This window comes from Mus caroli, unplaced genomic scaffold (assembly GCF_978045245.1).
Source record: "Mus caroli unplaced genomic scaffold, Mus_caroli_1 scaffold_1, whole genome shotgun sequence".
NCBI classification, from domain to species: domain Eukaryota; kingdom Metazoa; phylum Chordata; class Mammalia; order Rodentia; family Muridae; genus Mus; species Mus caroli.
Window position 1 is genome coordinate 93,874,565 of NW_028227256.1, and position 20,241 is coordinate 93,894,805.

The following is a 20,241-nucleotide window of genomic DNA, read 5'->3' on the forward strand; positions in this document are numbered from 1 at the left end:
TATATTTAGCCTTCAATTAATAATAGTGCAAAGTGATACAAAAATGAATATGAAATTGCTCTGAAATATGTAGAAGCTAAGTAAACACATAAAGAAATTAGATAAAATAAAAGCCATCCAATTAAACAAAATAGGTATCAATTATATTGTATTAGCTGAATCCTTGCATTTGGAGCTGAAGTGTCCTCATCCCACAAAAATTACACTGATAAATTTTATAGAGTATATAAAATAGCCACATATTCAATATAATACTATATTTGTTGTTTTATGCTTGTCAGTTGCCATAAGAATTGTGTCCTGTGAAATATTATTCCTCATCATAGTTTTTGACCATACTTATAGTAGTACTCATGAATTTCCCTCTGCAGAGTAGTTCTCTAGTTCAATAAGAAAGGAGTTGGTTGTCCATATAACCAATCTTGCCGCTATTGCACCATGAGTACTACCTGCCTGAAATCTTTGTACTGCAGCTGGGTCTGGCCATGAATAATAGCCTACTTTTCTCCATCAGCCTGCATAGCTCACCCAGCTCTATAAACATTAGTAGCAGAGAGACTTCAAGGTTGTTTTCTCTGTGTCCTGTAACCAAAGTGTGCAGTATCTTCAGTAATCAGGTCTTATCATACAGATGTGGTGGTACTATTATCAATGGCCATAATGCATATTGTTTCAAGTGCCTCCACAGCCTCCCTGACCAATAATCAACAGAGAGGAAAATTGTGTTTGACACTGAGATTTTCACTTAATATTACCTGTGTTCATGCAGAGTATTATTTACAAGTGTGAGACACAGCTGTTCAAAATTAAATAATTCTTACCACATGATCCTGTTATACCATTCTTGGGCATATAACCAAAGGTATTGATTTCTTATTACATCGATACCCCGTATTCATGCTCATTGACTTTATATTGCATTACAGCTAGAAATGGATGCAACTTAGATGGTCATCAGCTGATGAATGGGCCATAAAATGCATACATATACAAAGTATAACTTTGCTTACCAATGACATTGAGAAACTTAAAAGAAAATGGAATATAACCTAAAGAAACTATATTGAGTGAGGTCATTCATGTCCAACAATATAATTCTAAATGTTCCTTTTTATATGTGGATCCTAGCTTCTGATCATTTGTAAGTTTAATCTAAGGTACATATTGAAATTAGAAATGGCCCATTGCTTGATAGGATGTAATTGGGGAGGAGGGATGGCATAATGTAGGTGAGATGAAAGTAGAGAGGGAGAATGTAGGGAACAGAGGGGTTCAGGCAGGGAGTGAAATAATAGAGCAGCAAAAGAAGGCCCAGGGAAGCCTTAGAGAGAATGAAGTCTTCGTGAAGAAGTTACATGGGCAGCAATGATCTTGCAGTGTGAGTAAAAGTTCATAAATGAGAATGATGAAACTCATGTGATATGAAAACACAGAGGGAAATTCTGGATGCTGTGGTCTTAAAAGAATGGGAAAGAGATGAAGGGAGGAGAAATAGAGGATGAGTCTATCAAAACTAAGAATGATAGAAGATTTATAATCTCACATGCTTTTAAGCTAAATTAAAATGAAAGATATGAAAAGAAAATGTGTTTTAATGGATAGCAGCATATTGAACCACATTTAACATACACACACACACTAAGTGCAGGGGAGTCATTGTTTGGTAGGCTATTTGTGTTTATGTATGTATAGACAGGTTGATGCAATGTACAGTTTCAAACATCCCCTGGAGATACTTGGAATATATTCCCCAGGAATAAGAGAAGCATTCTCAAGTGACATAGACAAGAGAATGCAATCAGATAATAGTATGAAGTCACTTTTCTCACTAAAAATCTCATAGTTATCTATATTTAAAGATAGTGGGAGTAAAAAATCAAGTAGTATAGTTCCTTTATTGTAAATATGTCTGCTAAATATTCCCTGAAAATACAAAAAAAACTACTTTATGATATCTTGTAAACAACAGCATGAACAGAATTCTAAAATCATTACAAAGTACAATGCTCATTGGTATACATGCAAGTATCAAGATATTGATTATTAAGTAGGTAAGAGACTTTTGCAGAATTTTAAATAGTTTCTTTAGAGGATCATGTGTGTGTGTGTGTGTGTGTGTGTGTGTGTACATATAGTGCACATAAGTATGTGTGCACATGTGTGTGTGTTTGTTGAGAAGAAATTATTCTCATGCTGTTTTTTTTAGGAAGTACTTCTAATCATTGACTTCTTTTATAGGAGCTATCCCTGCACCAATATTTTTTGCAGAAACATCAGCTTTATGCTGTAGTTTTTGGGACATTGATGAATGTGGAATTAAAGTACGTTGTTGGATCTATAAAAAGAAACAATTGGCCTACACATTTGTAACAATATGTAAGTGATGTGAATTGTATAAATTTATATAAAAAGTTGATTTTGAAATTTTTAAATGTTTATTCCAAAGTAATAACTATGAATAAGTACTTTGATAACTAAATACTTATATAATTATGTAGAAATTATTTTATGAATCTATAATACATAAGTTAAATAAATGTATATATTTTTCTGTTAAATGCCCTCTAGATTTATGTTATACTTTAAGAAAACATGTGATAAATATTATAAATGTAGTGTGATTACTAATTTGTATATATATATTTATTTTCTCTATGAGCTTTTTGAGAGTAACTGTTGAATATTTAGATAAATTTAAACAAAATTATTATAATTGGTGGTTTGAACAGGTATCACTCCCCTACATACACACATTTATCTGGTTGATTGCTTGGCATATAGGGAATGACACTGCTAGGAGGTATGGTATTTTAAGTAGAGGTGGGACTTTTATAGAAAATATGTTACTGTGGAGGCAAGCTAAAGTACTCCTATGCTCAATCTATATGCCCAGTGTGGCATACAGTCACCTGCAGCCTGCACATCAAGATGCAAAACTCTCAATTTATGTTCCATCGCCATGTCTGCCTGCACTCCAGTATGTTTCTCATGATCACAGTAATGGACCAAATTTCTGACAGTGTAAGCCTATCCTTAAAGTAAATATTTTCTCTTATAGGAATTACTGTGGTGTTTCTTCCCACTAGTAACATCCTGAGATAGAAGTTTGTACAAGGGAATGGAGTGTGGCATGATAAGCCTGGCCATGATTTGATTTGAAGGAATGTGGATTTGGGCTTATGGGTTGGAAAGGCTTTGGAGGGCATTTTAACTAGGAAAACTAAGTCATACTAGTAAGAACATAGAAGAAAGTGGTGCTGAGTGTGATTTGAACTGTTCGTGCTGGGCTCAAGTTTCAGAGGAGAAAGATGTTAGTATGTTGCCTAGAGATCATTCTGGTTATATTAGGGTGCAGAATGTGGCTGCTCTTACCCTTGTCTGAAGAGTCTTCCTGAGGTTAAAGTGAAGATGTTTAGATTAATTTCATGGAAAATAAAATCTCAAACAGCCTAGGGTAGACCGTCCTGTGGTTCACTCAAGTGAAGAACAGTTTGATGAAAAGAAACAAGGAAAATTACAAAGTGTTTGTTTCATGGAGAAAACAGGCACTAGGAAGTAAAAAGGAGCTAAATCCCATGTTCAAGCAGCTAAACATATTAAAGACATTATGTGAAGTGAAGGGATTTGGGACATCATGGCAAGATCCCATCACACATCCATGACCTCAAGCTGGATTACAGAGGAATTGTGATAAAAACTGCATGGTACTGCTACAGCGACAGACAGGTAGATCAATGGAATAGAATTGAAGACTCAGAAATGAACCCACACACTTATGGTCACTTTATCTTTGACAAAGGAGCTAAGACCATCCAGTGGAAAATAAACAGCATTTTCAACAAACGGTGCTGGCTCAACTGACAGATAGCATGTAGAAGAATGCAAATCGATCCATTCTTATCTCCTTGTACAATGTTTAACTCCAAGTGGATCAAGGACCTCCACATAAAACCAGATACACTAAAACTAGTAGAAAAGAAAAAGGGGAAGAGCCTTGAGCACATGGGCACAGGTGGAAATTTCCTGAACAGAATACCAATAGCTTGTACTCTAAGATCAAGAGTTGACAAATGGGACCCAATAAAATTGCAAAGCTTCTTTAAGGCAAAGGACACTGTAAATAGGACAAAATGGCAATCAACAGATTGGGGAAAGATCACAACCAACCCTATATCAGATATAGGACTAATATCCAATATATACAAAGAACTCAGAAACTCCAGTGAACCAAATAACCCTGTGAAAAAAATGAAGTCCAGAGCTAAAAAAAAGAACTCTCAATTGAGGAATACTGAATGACTGAAAAGCACCTAAAGAAATGTTCAACATCATTAGTCATCAGGAAAATGCAAATCAAAACAACGCTGAGATTCTACCTCACATCAATCAGAATGGATAAGATCAAAACCTCAGGTGACAGCAGATGCTTGTGAGGATGTGGAGGAAGAGGAACACTCCTCCATTGCTAGTGGGATTGCAAGCTGGTACAACCACTCTGGAAATCAGTTTGGGAGTTCCTCAGAAAACTGGACATAGTAAAATCTGAGGACTCAGCTATACCATTTCTGGGATATGCCCAGAAGATGCTCCAACATGTAATAAGGGCACATGCTCCACTATCTTTATAGAAGTCATATTTATAATAGCCAGGAACTGGAGAGAACCCAGATGTCCTTAAACAGATAATTGGATACCGAAATTGTGATATATTTACACAATGGAGTACAATTCATCTATTAAAAATGATGAATTCATGAAGTTTTTGGGCAATGGATGGAATTAAAAATATCATCCTTAGTGAGGTAACACAATCACAAAAGAACACACATGGTATACACTTACTGATAAGTTAATACTAACCCAGAAGTTTGGAATACCCAAGATACAATTCATAGACCACATGAAGATCAAGAAGGTAAACTACATTGTGGATACTTCGGTTCTTCTTAGAAGTTGGAACAAAATACCCATGGGAGGAAATACAGAGAAAAAGACTGGAGCAGAAACTGAAGGAAAGGCCACCCAGTGACTGTCCCATCTGGGGATCCACCCCATATACAGTTATCAAACCCAGACACTATTGTGGATGCCAACAGGTGCTTGCTGACAGGAACCTGATATAACTGTCTCCTGAGAGTCTCTGCCAGTGCCTGACAAATACATAACTGAATGCTCTTAGCCATCCATTGGACTGAGCACAGGGTTCTCAATGGAGGAGCTAGAGAAAGGACCCAAGTAGTTGAAGAGGTTTGTAACCCCATAGGAAGAACAACAATATGAACCAAGCAGTACCCCCAGAACTCCCAGAGACTAAACTACCAACCATCCAGCTGCATATGTAGCAGAGGAGGGCTTTGTCGGTCATAAATGACAGGAGAGGCCATTGCTTCTGTGAAGCAAGGCTGGATGCCCCAATGTAGGGGATACCAGAACACGGAAGCAAAAGTGGGTGGGTTAGTGAACAGGGGAGGGGAGATGGTATAGGGGGGTTTTCAGGGGAAATGAGGAAAGGGGATAACATTTGAAACATAAATAAAGAAAAATATAACAACAACAACAACAATAATAATAACAAAAAGGAATTAAAGAGCAGCTTAGTTCTAGGTATGGAGGTACATGACTTTAATCACAGCACTCAGCATACAAAGCCATGCAGATATCTGAGATCATGGTCAGCCTAGACTACAAATAGAGTTTCAGGACAGTTGAGTTTAGGCAATAAAGGAACCCACCAAGAACAGAAAGCTGGTGAAGATAGAATTAAATGAGGGGGCCATATCACAGCTCCAGCCAATAGCAGAACATTGAATCTTTGGATATGTGGTTCTGTCTTTAGAAGAAAAAATGAAGAGGTTGTGGAATCTTCCTCGGTGACTAAGAAAATTGCTAACACAAGTACTGTGTCAAGGGTGTCCCTGCATGAAGACCCCAAATTGTTGGAGATGCAAAATCCATTGGATACCTGCCAAAGAGAGCTAAACATGGGGAATGAGTTCAGCCCAACAGAAAGATGTGTGTTGTAATCAATAAAGCTGAAAGGAGAGGGAGATTTGAATAGCAATTTGACATCAGAAACAGAGATGCAGAGTTCAGAGTTTGCCAAACAGGGTTTTGATTGTTTGGTTTTTGATGTGTGTGTGTGTGTGTGTGTGTGTGTGTGTGTGTGTGTGTGTGTGTATGTGTGTGTGTGTGTTTTGATTTGATTTGTTTTGTTTTGCCTTGTTTTGGAGCAGTATTTTCTGACAGTGCTCTGTTCCTTACAGTAGTGTATATCCTGTGCTGTGTTGGAAGTATGTGATCTGCCTTTTGATTTTCATGTTACAAAGGGTTACTCTTAAGAGATTGCATGAATCTCAGAAGACACTTGGAACTTTGGATTTTAAACAGTGTTGAGAATGTGACTATAGGGACTTAAGAATTTGGACTACCAAAGCTTTGCAATTTTATGAAGTCCCATTTGTCAACAATTGATTTTACAACACAAGCCATTGCTGTTCTGTTCAGGAACTTTTTCCCTGTGCATATATCTTCGAGACTTTTCCCCACTTTCTCCTTTAAAAGTTTCTGTGTCTCTTGGTTTTATGTGGAGTTCCTTGATCCACTTAGACTTGAGCTTTCTACAAGGAGATAAGAATGGATCAATTCACATTCTTCTACATGATAACTGCCAGTTGAGCCAGCACCATTTGTTGAAAATGCAATTTTTTCCACCGTATGGTTTTAGCTCCTTTGTCACAATAATTAGTTTTTATCACAATTGCTCTATAGTACAGCTTGAGGTCAGGGATGGTGATTCCACCAGAGGTTCTTTTATTTTTGAGAATAGTTTTTGCTATCCTAGGTTTTCTGTGATTCCAGATGAATTTGCAAATTGCCCTTTCTAACTCTATGAAGAATTGAGTTGGAATTTTGATGGGGATTGCACTGTTAATAAGACAAAAAGGCCAAGCCCAGCAGTGGTGGTACACACCTTTAATGCCAGCACTTGGGAGGCAAAGGCAGGCTGATTTTTGAGTTCGAGGCCAGCCTGGTCTACAGACTGAGTTACAGGACAAAAAGACAAAAAGGCTACTAACAGATTTGTAAAAGATCTTTACCAATCCCAAATCTGATAGGGGACTAATATCCAATATATATGAAGAACTCAAGAAGATGGACTCCAAAAAACTAAATAACCCTATAAAAAATTGGGGTACAGAGCTAAACAAAGAATTCTCAACTGAGGAATACTGAATGACTGAGAAGCACCTGAAAAAAAAAAATGTTCAACATCCTTAATCATCAGGGAAATGCAAATCAAAATTACCCTGAGGTTCCATCTCACACCAGTCAGAGCTAAGATCAAAAATTCAGGTGACCACAGATGCTGGTGAGGATGTGGTAAAAGAGGAACACTCCTCCATTGCTGGTGGGATTGCAAGCTGGTACAACCACTCTAGAAATCAGTTTGGTGGCTCCTCAGATATGGACATAATATTACCGGAAGATCCAGAAATACCAGTCATGGGCATATACCTAGAAGATGTCCCAACTTGTAATAAGGAAACATGCTCCACTATGTTCATAGCAGCCTTATTTATAATAGCCAGAAGCTGGAAAGAACTCAGATGTCCCTCAACAGGGAAATGGATACAGAAAACGTGGTACATTTACACAATGGAGTAATACTCAGCTATTAAAAACAATGAATTTATGAAATTCCTAAGCAAGTGGATGGATCTGGAGGATATCATCCTGAGTGAGGTAACCCAGTCACAAAAGAACTCACATGATATGCACTCACTGATAAGTGGATATTAGCCCAGAAACTTAGAATACCCAATATACAATCTGCAAAACACATGAAACTCAAGAAGGAAGACCAAAGTGGGGATACTTCGCTCCTTCTTAGAATGGGGACAAAAATATCCATGGAAGGAGTTACAAAGTTCAGAGCTGAGACAGAAGGAAGGACAATACAGAGTCTGCCCCACCCAGGGATCCATCCAATAAACAACCACCAAACCCAGACACTATTGCATATGCCAACAAGATTTTGATAACAGGGCCCTGATATAGCTATCTCCTGTGAGGCTATACCAGTGCCTGGCAAATATAGAAGTGGATGCTTTCAGTCATCCATTGGATGGAACACAGTGTCCCCAATGAAGGAGCTAGAGAAAGTACCCAGGAGCTGAAAGGGTCTGCCACCCTATAGGAGGAACAACAATATGAACTAACCAGTACACCCCCCCCCCAGAGCTCCTGTCTCTAGCTGCATATATAGCAGAGGATGGCCTAATTGGCCATCAATGGGAGAAGAGGCCCTTGGTCTTGCAAAGATTGTATGCCCCAGTACAGGGGAATGCCAGGGCCAGGAAGCAGGAGTAGGCAGGTTGTGGAGCAGGGCAGGGGGGATGGGTATAGGGGATATTTGGAGAGGAATCTAGGAAAGGGGATAGCATTTGAAATATAAATGAAGAAAATATCTAATAAAAAAAGAAAAGAAAAAAAGAAAAAGAACATTGATTAAACATATTTTGCATTATAATCCTACTACAATCCTAATGAGGCCAGGAATTGAAATGTAGTGGTATAGTCCCCATAGATCCATGTGTTTGAATGCTTGACCCATAGGAAGTGACACTATTAGGAGTTGTGGCCTTGTTGGGGTAATTGTGGCCATGCTGGAAGAAATGTATCACTGTGAGGTGGGCTTTGAGGTCTTCTATGCTAAAGCTTTGTCCAGTGTGGCACAGAGTTTCCTTCTTATGCATGTGGATCAAGATGTACAGAGCTCAGCTCCATCTACATGACCATCTCTGCCTGCATGCTTCCATGCTTCCTACCAGGATAATCATGGACTAATATTCTGAAAATGTAAGCCATCCAAAATTAAATGTTTTCCTTTATAAGAGTTACCATGGTCATAGTGTCTTCACAAAACTAAAATCAAAACTAAGGCATGTTGTAAATAATATCATCAAAATCTATTATTTGTCAGAAGACTATACTTGAAAGTTTCCTCATTTTTTGGTTTGATAATATTTATATTATTCCGTATTAACTTATTGAAAATCTTTCAAAGGTACGAGAGAATTGATGTCCAGGTATTGTTGAGAGTTATACTGAATGTGCCTAATAAAATGCAAATAAATGTAAGATCTTCATGAAAAATCACTGGATCAAACTGACAACATATCTACTAAGAAAGAAGGAAAAAGAAAATTATGCTAATTCAGATATTTTATCTGCGAGTTGGAGAATGATGGACCCCACACAAGATGAATTCTTACATTTGATAAAATATGTGTGCATAAAAGACATGAATAATGAATGTGAATTAATTGAATTGATATCAGCATATTGAAACAAAAAATAATGTTGTATTGTGCATGTTTGTGTTAATGAGGTAGTTAGTGGTTTATACACTTTGGAATGTACTCCACCAGGATATGTCTACTGTATAGACATAAATAAGAGAATGTAAACAGAAAAGAGAGTATGAAAAATAACTTAAATTCAGCAAAAATAACAAATTAGAAAATAAGAACAACTTAAAATTTGAAACTAACAGCACAGGAGTTGAGGTAATAAAGTATAATTTCAATGGCTGGCTCACACATGCACAGAAAAAAATCTGGTAAGTTGTAAGGCCAGTCATTTATATTAACCAGTCAAGCAAACACAAAGCAAAGAAAATATGAGACAGTGAAGAAAAGCTATAGGAGTTTTAGTCACCATCTAGATCAAAAACAATGTGCAGCAATCTCACCAGCTGATGAATGGATGATGACCATATGACATTACATGGCAGATACTATTCTTATCCAAAATGAAGAAAAGTTGCCTATTTTGAAAATATGGATAAATCTTATAGATATTATGTGTGTTAATATTACATTTTAATTGCTCTAAAAATACTTGAATCTTGGTATTTTATAATAAAGTTTATATAGCCATAGCCTGGGAGTTTCAGATTTCAAATAGGATTACAATTCTAAAACAGCCTTTTTTTGCTGGATAATCAGATCATATTCCTCTACATAATGTCTGGAACCTTTCTGTCATAGAAGTGCCACATTGTGAGACAGGAAGTTAGAATATCCAGAGCTTAGGCTTATTGCTACAATGGGAAGTAATCAGTGTCAATGACTTGTAAAATCCTTATCTGTGGTGTTCTCTGACTGTCCCACTGTGGACGACCTCTTATAAGACTCATCACCAGTGTATTAATATAGTACAGTCAGGCTTCTACTGCATAAATATCCAATCTGTAGCAATCCACCCCTGGCTTCTAAGATCTATGACTTTCTCCTAATATAAAATGTAATAATCCCATCCTCATAGTGCCAAGGACTCTGCTACATCACAGCAAAAACTAAATCCACAGGTTCAACTGGGACACATAAAAAACACTTTCAGATAAGAGCTGATATTTTAAAAAGTTACATGTTTACAAGTTAAGAGTGTGACAAGCACAGGATACACATCAGTAGTCCAAAGGAAGATGTCAGGAAGTGGAGATTAGGACTGAAGCCAGAACAAAAGTTGAAATCCAGCATAGAAGATAGAGTCTTAAAGCTCCAAACCTGACATCTTGAAAAAATTGTAATGAAGGGTGGCCTCTCAAGCAACCTTTGCCCTGTGATGTTGATAATCCTTTAGGACCCAGAGTTTTTATTTTGGCTTGGCTTTGCAAATTATCTACAACTTTATCTTAAGCAGAAGAATATTTTTCACTACTTTGGTTGTCTATTGTCCACTTTACAGGTCCACTTCCAAAGCTCAACTTCCCATAGCCACAGTAAGCCTATTCTGTATAGGCTCCAACCTTGTACCACATTTCAGTTTGGTCTACAGGACTTCCTGTGAGAATTTTGTTGAAGCTGTCAGTAACCCCACAACACTTGCATTTTGCTTCCCTGGACAACTATGACCACTTAGTAAGATCTGCTGTCCATGTGAGTTCTGATACTGAAGACTGAGCCATGACTATTTTTGTGGTACTCATTGGCAGTAAGGAGAGAAACTTTCCCTGGGCAGGAAGTCCATTTCTGGTGTCAAGGGCATCTTTAAGGAGTTCTGGAATGTCCTGTAGGCCTTTCTTCATTGTTCTGATCCAAAACTGTCCACTTATACAAAGTCACATGAATCTCACTAGCAAGTCCTTACTGGACCACACTTATGTTCTGTTCTTCCAAACATGGTTTTGCTATTTCCTGACCAGGCTATAACATTTCCAAGTCTTTACTAGTCTAAAATACTGAATAGAAGCAGTCAGAGTTGCCCACGGCATATCATTACTGTTTGATTGTTTGAATATTGCCCTCTCAATATTAAACACAACTCTTGGCATTTCTTTGGACTTTGTTCTATGCAGTCATTCCAGATAGTCGTTGTAAGATTACAACAGAATGCTCCATTCTCTCACAGGTCCTTCTTGGGTGAAAGTGTGGTTTTCCACCTCTTGCTCCCATCTGCTGTGAAAAATGTACTCCATGTCACTGTCATGAAATTTTCCCTTCCTTTGGATGTTAATTCCTTATTTCTTTAGTTTTCAAACATGGGAAAAGTTAGTGTATTGTCTAGATATTCTTTTTCACTGTAGTCAGATCCATTTTTTACTAGCATGCCCCTTTTCTTGGAAGAGATACTAGGTTTATTTTAAATAATTTCTCTTTATTTTCTCAAACTTTATGCTTTCTGTTGCAGTAAATCTCCTCCCAAATATGCCTCGGCAATGAAAACACGACTCAGTTCATATGATTACATGCTGCAAGCCTAGATTGGGCAGATCGACTACTACACTACCATCTTCCACATCTATGAGACCCCTTAGAACTTGTGGTTTCTCCAGACCATGTGCTTCTGCTCAGCTTTTCTTCTTCCTCCTCCTCCTCTGCATCCTCTCCCTCTCCCATTTTCTCCTTCCTCTTTCGCCCACCTTCTGCTCCACCTTCCCTTTTATCTGCCCAATCATCAGTTCTTTATTTTACAAATTAAGGTGGAAAGCAGGTTTACAGGAAATCACCTGAGTGCTGACTCATTCCCCATTCACAACCACTCACAGGAGAACAGAATTAATATCAAATATAAGTTCCAGGGCTATCCACAACAGCTTCCAAATGCACATTATAGTCACTCACTACTTGTAATTTTCATGCTACTATTACTTTCCTATCACAGGTAACTATGTCTTTGAGATGTTATCCCTTAAAACAGATGTAATAGTGCATAAATGAAAAAGACTTATTAATGTTTCTTGTTTGATTAGATAACTAGTATTGATTTCCTACAACTTTTGGAAAATAACAGGGTGTTTCACTTGTGAAGTTTAATTATTTTTATGTAATATTTGTAATTTTAAGAAATTTGATACAAAAATTAAATCTATAAAGCAATTATTAGTATTTATATGTGATTAATATTTCAATTAAAATGCATAAAACATAACAAGTTTCAGCTCTTATTAATAGTTAAGTTTTGAAAATATAAATTATGTACTTGCAAATTAACATAGTTTATGAATTCATGGAACATTACTTTTTGGAAGCTATCTGATAAGTATGAAAAACTTAGTAAGCATTTTAAAATTCATAATTTGTCAAAAATTATAATATTTTGTCAATGGAGAGTTAATACCTTCAGAAGTAAACTGTATGGTTTATCTGGTTAAAGGCATTTTCCATTTAAAAACTTTTGTTAAATATGATATAGTTACACTTCTACTATTTATATTGTCTTAATTTCAGGGATTAGCATGCAAGTAGCCACAAGCTTGCTTTGTATTTATGCGGTGAGCAGACATGATTACGTGGTAAAAGAAAATACTGAGAGTCTGAAATCACCTGTGAAGCGTAAAAAAGCAAAAAAAGAAGATGGCAAAGATTAATTACAAACTGATTTCTTCATTGTGTAAGGATTGTTTGCTTTCCCTTCCTCAATGAAATGTATTGATAATTTTAAAACAATAATTGTGAATAATTGCACGTAAAAATATGCTTCATATTATCACACAATTTTTATTTGGAATGTAAAACTACTGTTTGTGCTAAGATTGCTGAAGATATTATGAAACATACAGTTTTGTTAACACCTAAAACAATATTCTACATATTTTTTCTCTTTTTCTCATAAAATATATCCTGATTATTTTCCATTTTCTCTACTTTTCCCAGGTCCCCCATATCCCCTCACCTCCAGATGTATCCTCTTCCTACCTCTTATTAGAAAAGAACATGCTTCTAGCAGATATCAAGCAATCATGTCAAAATAATACATAAGATAAAAGAAAAATCCATCACATTGATGCTAGACAAGTCAACCCAACAAAACGAAAAAGTACAGGCTCAAGAATCAGAGACCCACTCTTTCACACTCTGAAAAATCCTATAAAAATAAATAAGCTGAAAGATATAATGTATGCAGAAGACCTGGTAGAGACCCATGTAGGCCCTGGGCTTGCTATTTCAGTTTCTGTGAATTGACAAGAACTTTTTCAGTTGATAGAGAATATCTTTCTTGTCTTGGGGTCCTCTGCTCTTACACTCTTTCTGATTCCTTTTCCTTAGAGTTCCTGGAGCTCTAAGGGAAGGGATTTGATGGAGACATCCTATTTAGAGTTGTGTGTTCCAAAATCTTTCTCTCTCTCTCTCTCTCTCTCTCTCTCTCTCACCCCCTCTCCCTCCCCTCCCCCTACCTCTCTCTCTGAATAATGCTCTCTGAGTAAATAAAGTCTATCTGTGGGTTTCCACACTGGTTCCAATCAGCTGAAGAAAGAAGATTCTCTGAGGATGATTAAATAAGTCACTGATCTATGAGCATGACAGAATATCATTAGGAATTATTTTATTTATACCTTTTTTCTCTCTCTAAATACAGGCAGTATTTGTTTTTACCCTTGGTTTCAGGCCTATCTTGTTTTCTGTTCTTGGCCAACCAAGCAGTGTGAGGTATGAGTTCTATCTCATGGAATGGTCCTTAAGTCAAATCAGACATTGGTTGGCTACTCTCATACCACTGTCTTTCCGTATCTTGCAAACATGATGGGCTATGGGTCAAAAGTTTTGTGGTTGGCTTAATGTTTGCATTTCTCTTTTGGCAGCCTATGAAGTACCTTCCCACACCAAAGACATTAGAATAAAGACAGGAAGGCTCCATGAATGCACCAGCTGGACTTTTCTATGTTCAATGAGTTGTGTGGGTGTTGACCTTGGCAATGGGGCCCCCTGTTAGTCTGTGGAGAGAAACCATTGTTTAAGTCTTGATGGTTTGGGGATTTCCATGAGATAGATGTCTCTGATAACAACTCAATAGAATGCAATGAATTCCTGTTACTCCAGTCTCCTTTGAGACAAGAGATGGCAAGTTGGGACTCTACCTCCACCAGTATAGGAAATCTGACTTGGTTTGCCTTCCTATATTCTAGAGAGTTTCCACTACTCTAGATTTCTCTCTCTCTCTCTCTCTCTCTCTCTCTCTCTCTCTCTCTCTCTCTCTCTCTCTCTCTCTCTCTCTCCTCTCCTCTCTCTTTCCTCCCTCAATTCTAGCTGTTTCTCCCTGTACTTCCAGCCTCAACCCTATCTCCCCTGCTTCTCCCCACCTGATCCTTATTTTCACATCCCCACTAGCCCACTTTGCACTGATTAAACCTGTTTTACATTCACTCCCAGTGTGATCCATGTGTTTCCCCCACCTCCTTTACAGCCTTCCTCTATACTTAACCTCTGAGGTAGTTTGAATGAAAGCAGCCCCCATAGGTTCATAGGTAGTGGCACTCTTAGGAAGTGTGTTGCCTTGTTGGAGTTTGAATAGTATTGATGGAGAAAGTGTGTCACAGGGGTTGGGCTTTGATGTTTCAGATGTTTAGGCCAGGCTGACTGCCTGATAATTAGGATGTAGAATGCTCAGCTACCTCTCCAGAATTTGTATGCTGCTTCCTTGAGGCCTTACTTCATGCCATATGACAGTTGACACTAAATGTCTACACTGTATGACAGCCCCAACTAAATGTTTTCTTTTATAAGAGATGCTTTGGGCACAGTGTCTCTTTACAGCAATAAGAATCCTAACTAAGACAGTATTTTATGGCATTCTGGTTGTAGGTCAGTTATCTATCCAATGGCTAATTATCTATCTATCTATCTATCTATCTATCTATCTATCTATCTATAAATTTATACCACATTTATCTTTCTGGGTCTGGGTTATCTCACTCAGGATGATTTCATTTATTTCACTCCATTTGCTTGAAAATTTCATGATGTCATATATAAAGATGTATGTTTGTATGTATTTTATGCATATGGGTACTTTGTCTGCATGTACATCAGCATACCTGAGGGCAGCATCAGACAGTTATGAGCTGCCATGTGAGAGTTGGGAATTGAATTCAGGACTTTCAGAAATACAGTGAATGGCCTTAACCACTGAGCCATCTCTCGCCCCCATGATGTCATTTTCTTAAACAGATAGTAATATTCTATTGGGTGAAAGGAACAAATTTTCTTTATCTACTCTTCACTTGAGAAATCTGTAAGTTGTTTCAAGTTTCTGACTATTACAAATAATACCAAAATGAACATGCCTGAGCATGTGTCCTTGTGATGGGATTTATATTATTTGAGGCTATTGTGAAAGAAGTTTTTTTCTAGTTTCTTTCTAAGTTTATTTGTCATTTGTATATAGGATAGATACTGTTTTATGAGTTATTTTATTACTGTTTTATGAGTTATTTTATTATCGACATTTTTGCTGAAAGTGTTTATAAGGTGCAGGAGTTAACAGTTGAATTTTTAGGATGGCATATGTATAGTATCATATCATCTGAAACCTGAAGAGTCTTTGGTTTCTTTTCAGTTTTTAATCCCTGTATTTTCATGGGTGTAATTAACATCCTTAGGTTGGAATTGTCCTATTAGCACTTTCTGTTGTGCTGGATTTGTAGACACCTGTTTAAATTTGGGCTTATCATTCAATATTTTATTTTCTCTATCATGATTGAAAGGTTTTATGGATATGGTAGTATCAGCTGTCATCTTTTGTCATTTGCAGTACATCTGTCCAAGTGCTTCTGGATTTTAGAGTTCTATATTGAGAAGCAAAGTTTAATTCTAATAGGTCTGCTTTTTGATGTGACTAAGTCTTGTAGCTATTGATATTCTTTCTTTGTACAATATGTTTAGTGCCAAGGAGACTTTTTGTTTGGTGTCTGTATGCCTCATGTGCTTTTTAAAGGACCGTTTTTAGGTTAGGAAATTTTTCTTCTATGATTTTGTTGCAAACATTTTCTGAGACATTGAGGTGGGTTTCTTCTTCCTCCATGTCTATGATTTTAGGTTTCATCTGTCTTGGAGTCCTGAATTTCCCAGATGCTTTTTGTAAGGAATTGGTTTAGATTTATCATTTTCTTTGGCTGATTCCTTAATTTATTGTATTTCTTATTCAACACCGGCAAATCTATCTTCCATCTTTTGTATTATATTAACCACAGTCGTCTCTATAGTCTCTTTTTAAAGTGCTTATGTTTTCAGTTCTAGAATTCCCACAATGTGGATTTTTCTTTTATTGATTCTATTTCTACTTCCTGGTCTTGAATTGGTTTATTTATATTTTCTGTATTTCTCTAAAGGACTTTCTGTTTAAGGAACTCTATCATATTTATAAGGTTGTCTTAAGGTCTTTTTCTTGTGCTTCAGCTATGTTGAGATATTCAGGGTCCTCTGTGATAGGATAGATGGCTTCTAGTAGAGACATACTATTTTGGGTATTATTGTTTGTGTCCTCATGCTGGCATTTAGCCATCTTAGATTGGGATGAGTATATGTATAGTTGCTGATTTCTAAGTCTATTCTCAGTGAGTGTCATTTTGTTCCTTAGACTCTTTTTCTGCTCTGGATTCACAGAGAGTGTGCTGCCTGACTGTTGCCTGGTAGGGATTATCTTTCTACCTAATAATTATAGCTACTGGGATAGGGGTTTCTGGGAGAAATGTATTTCTGCATATTGAAATCTGACAGCAATGGCAATAGGCTTGGCATCTCACAGGATTCACACAGGAGGAAGGAGTGTAGAGTGTTCAACCAGGATATGTTTATTTTGTCCCCTTAAATCGAAACAGGCAGTGAAGAGTCGTTACCTCACAGGTTCTGCTTAGCTCTGGGGATTTGACAGGTGGACAAGGCTCTAGAGGAACAGTAGGAGAGCAGATCTACAGACAGCCTTTCTGATTTATTGGCAGGAGTGGACTGTGGTTAAGAAGGGAGAACCAGCTGGATTTGGGGACTGGGATAAAGCAACAATGAGGAAAGGAACAGCAAGAGGACAAAGGATGTGTGGGATCCAAATGTGATGTGTGCAGAGTGAGAAGGAAAGCTACAGCAGGTGTTCTGTTGCAGAGATGGCCATGAGGCTGAGGGATTAGGTTTCAAGTACAGGAGGGAGTGTTGAAGGTATTCACTTTGGTCACCTCTTTCCATGGCCTGATGATCTGAGGAGTTCACAGGGAATGCCTCCTAATGGTAGAGGCTGGAATACTGAGAAGAGTTGGAGAAGAAACGCTGGAAGAGAGAATCTTTATGATCTGTTTGGGATGATGCCAGAGCAGAATGCGAGGCTGCAGCAGAATCTCTAATAATGAGCTGGGGAAGAACCTGCGGGATTGTTCTTGAGAAGTAGAAGTATAAATGATCCATAATTACCTACTTGTTGCCCAGGCAAAAGATACCCTTGGATTAGTAGGAATTGCATGCTTCTCTTGGGAGCTGAGAGGAAGCACCTTCTAGCAGAGAGAGGTTAGAAGCGAAGATTTATTGGGTCCGCAGGTGATGGGTGTTCAGTGAAAGGGAAGGATCCACAGGTGTTCTGCTTCAGATATGGGAATAAAACGGAGGCACAGGATCCAGGGAAACAGGGGAAGAAGAGCATGTAGCGTACTTCATTTTCTCACAGGAGTGGCCTTTGGGTTAGCAGAGGATATATGCTGGAGTTGGAAACTAGGATAAAGCAATGAACAGGGGTTGGGGAGTGAGTTTACAAGGGAAAGATCTGTGAGATCCAGATAAGCTGGTTTGATGGTGCAGAAAAAGTTAACAATGGTTTTCTGCTTCTGAGCTCTGGGGATGAGATTGGGAATTGGATCTTGGGAAACAGAAAGAACACCTAGTACAGTTAATAGGAATACAGGACTTGAAAGAGGTATTTGAGTTGCAAATGTAAAAATACACACAGTTTAACTCTACAATGTTACCCTATTAGTTACTAGGCATAGGCCATACCAAATTAACTCCAATCATTAGAGTCTATTTAAAGTGTTCTTCTTTATTCTTTAGGATTTCACACATGCATAAAATAAAATATTATCATATCTATAATTCATCTTCTACAATACCTTTCATGTCTTCTCAAAATGTACCATTCTAACCATTATTCCCTGTGGTGTATGCGTGTATGTTTCTGTGTCTGTGTGTGCCTGTCTGTGTGTTTGTTTGTGCTCCTGTATTTCTGATATAGTCCATGTTTGTATGCGTGTGTGTGTGTGTGTTTCTTTGTCTGTGTGTCTATCTGTGTGTGCAAATGTGTGTTTGTGTGTGTGTGTGTGTGTGTGTGTGTGTGTACATATATATTGCAACATGGGAAGTTAGTGATTCCTAGGTGTGCTTGGGTATTCGACCATTCTCTTGAGCATGGGGCAGAGTCTATTTTTAAAATTAGTTTTCTTTTATACTTTTATTTACCTCTGTGTGTGTGTGTGTGTGTGCATGGACACACAAATTTACAAGTGTGTGCTATGGCATATGTGTGGAACAGAAAAGACAATTAAATTAAAATCATCAGTCTTGATCACACTAGAGTCTTTATCTGCTGAGCCATCTCTCCAGCATCTAATGTCCATTTTTGGTACTTTTTATTTGGAGTATAGATAATTGATTCTTAATAACCCAATAAATTAGACATGTCACCATAGAACATATAATGAAGCTTAACTTAAATCTGTATTAAATTTTCAAAGTATATTATTTTAGCTTTTTACAATCAAGTTTATATTCGTTGATGATTTGACATAGATTACTCCAGAAAATTTGCACTATCTGGTTTTTGTTGTTTTGTACTCTAGAAGACATGAAATTTAATGTCTTCACATATCTCTACCTTTTACTTTCACCTGGAATTTATTAATAATATGCAATAACCTGAATCAACTGTCCATTTTCTTTGTTCTTATATTTACATTTAATCACAGACTATATTTAATCACAAATATTTTTTTGAAGAAAGATTTCCACTTGAAAAGAGAATAGGTTTGAATCATTTTATGGAATTTTCCTTGAGTTAAAAAAATTCTTCTAAAGAAATTTTAATTTTTCATATATTATTCACAATTTTGTAATATTTTCAAGTTAGAGATAAACTGATTTTCTATAGCAAGAACTCATAAGCCAGTTTCCCCTGCTGTTTCATTCTCTGGAAGAATTGACAATCTTGCATGGAAATGAATCCTTGCATGGGAGTGTGGCTCCATCCATACCCACAGCACTCAGAAGGAAGTGTGAAGCAGGAAATATCCATTGTATTCACACTCTTTAAATTGAACATACAACATGAAAATTTATATACTAGTTGTCTTACTAGGGTTCTATTGCTGTGAACAGACACCATGAACAAGGCAGCTCTTAAAAGGACAACATTTAATTGGGGCTGGTTTGCAGGTTCAGAGGTTCAGTCCATTTTCATCAAGCCATTTTCATTCAGCCAGATAAGGCACTGGGGGATCTGAGACTTGTGCATCTTCATCCAAAGGCAGAGAGGAGAAGATTGGCTTCCAGGCAGTTAGGAAATTGTTATTAAAGCTTAAGCCCACAGTGACTCGTCTACTCCTCTTAATCATGCCATTCCTTGGGCCAAGCATATTTGAACCATCACACTAGTTTTATGTGAAAATTGACTAACTCTTTTTGGTTTAAATCTGTAGGACTGGAGAATCAGTGAGGTTCTGAGTTCTAAGGACTGCAGTCTGTCATTTTGGAGATTTCATAAGATGCAGCTGGGCTGTAATTTCAGAAGAGAATAATACCATTAAAGTATCTATGTGGATATTTATTTTCATAATAAAAATATTTCTATAAAACATTTCTAATCCTGTTTAAGGAATTAGCACTTTTTCTTAGTTTTATTGAGAGGACAGTGTAGGTCTTGCCTGCGCAGTTCTCTGGAGTCAGTTTTCACATACAAGCTTGTGGGCTGTTGGATTGAGCTAAGGTT

General features: G+C 37.2%; 1 protein-coding gene across 1 annotated transcript in view; it reads left to right on the plus strand.

Moving 5' to 3' along the window:
* The window catches only part of LOC110305413 (solute carrier organic anion transporter family member 6C1-like), a 144,914-nt gene extending 124,892 nt beyond the window's left edge, over positions 1-20,022 (plus strand). The window contains exons 12-14 of the mRNA XM_085844251.1: positions 2,239-2,376; positions 12,735-12,897; positions 19,952-20,022. Coding sequence (XP_085700377.1) covers positions 2,239-2,376; positions 12,735-12,874 — 278 coding nt within the window. The 3' untranslated portion in view covers positions 12,875-12,897; positions 19,952-20,022. The remainder of the gene's footprint in view (positions 1-2,238; positions 2,377-12,734; positions 12,898-19,951) is intronic.
* The last annotated feature ends 219 nt before the right edge of the window (positions 20,023-20,241 follow it).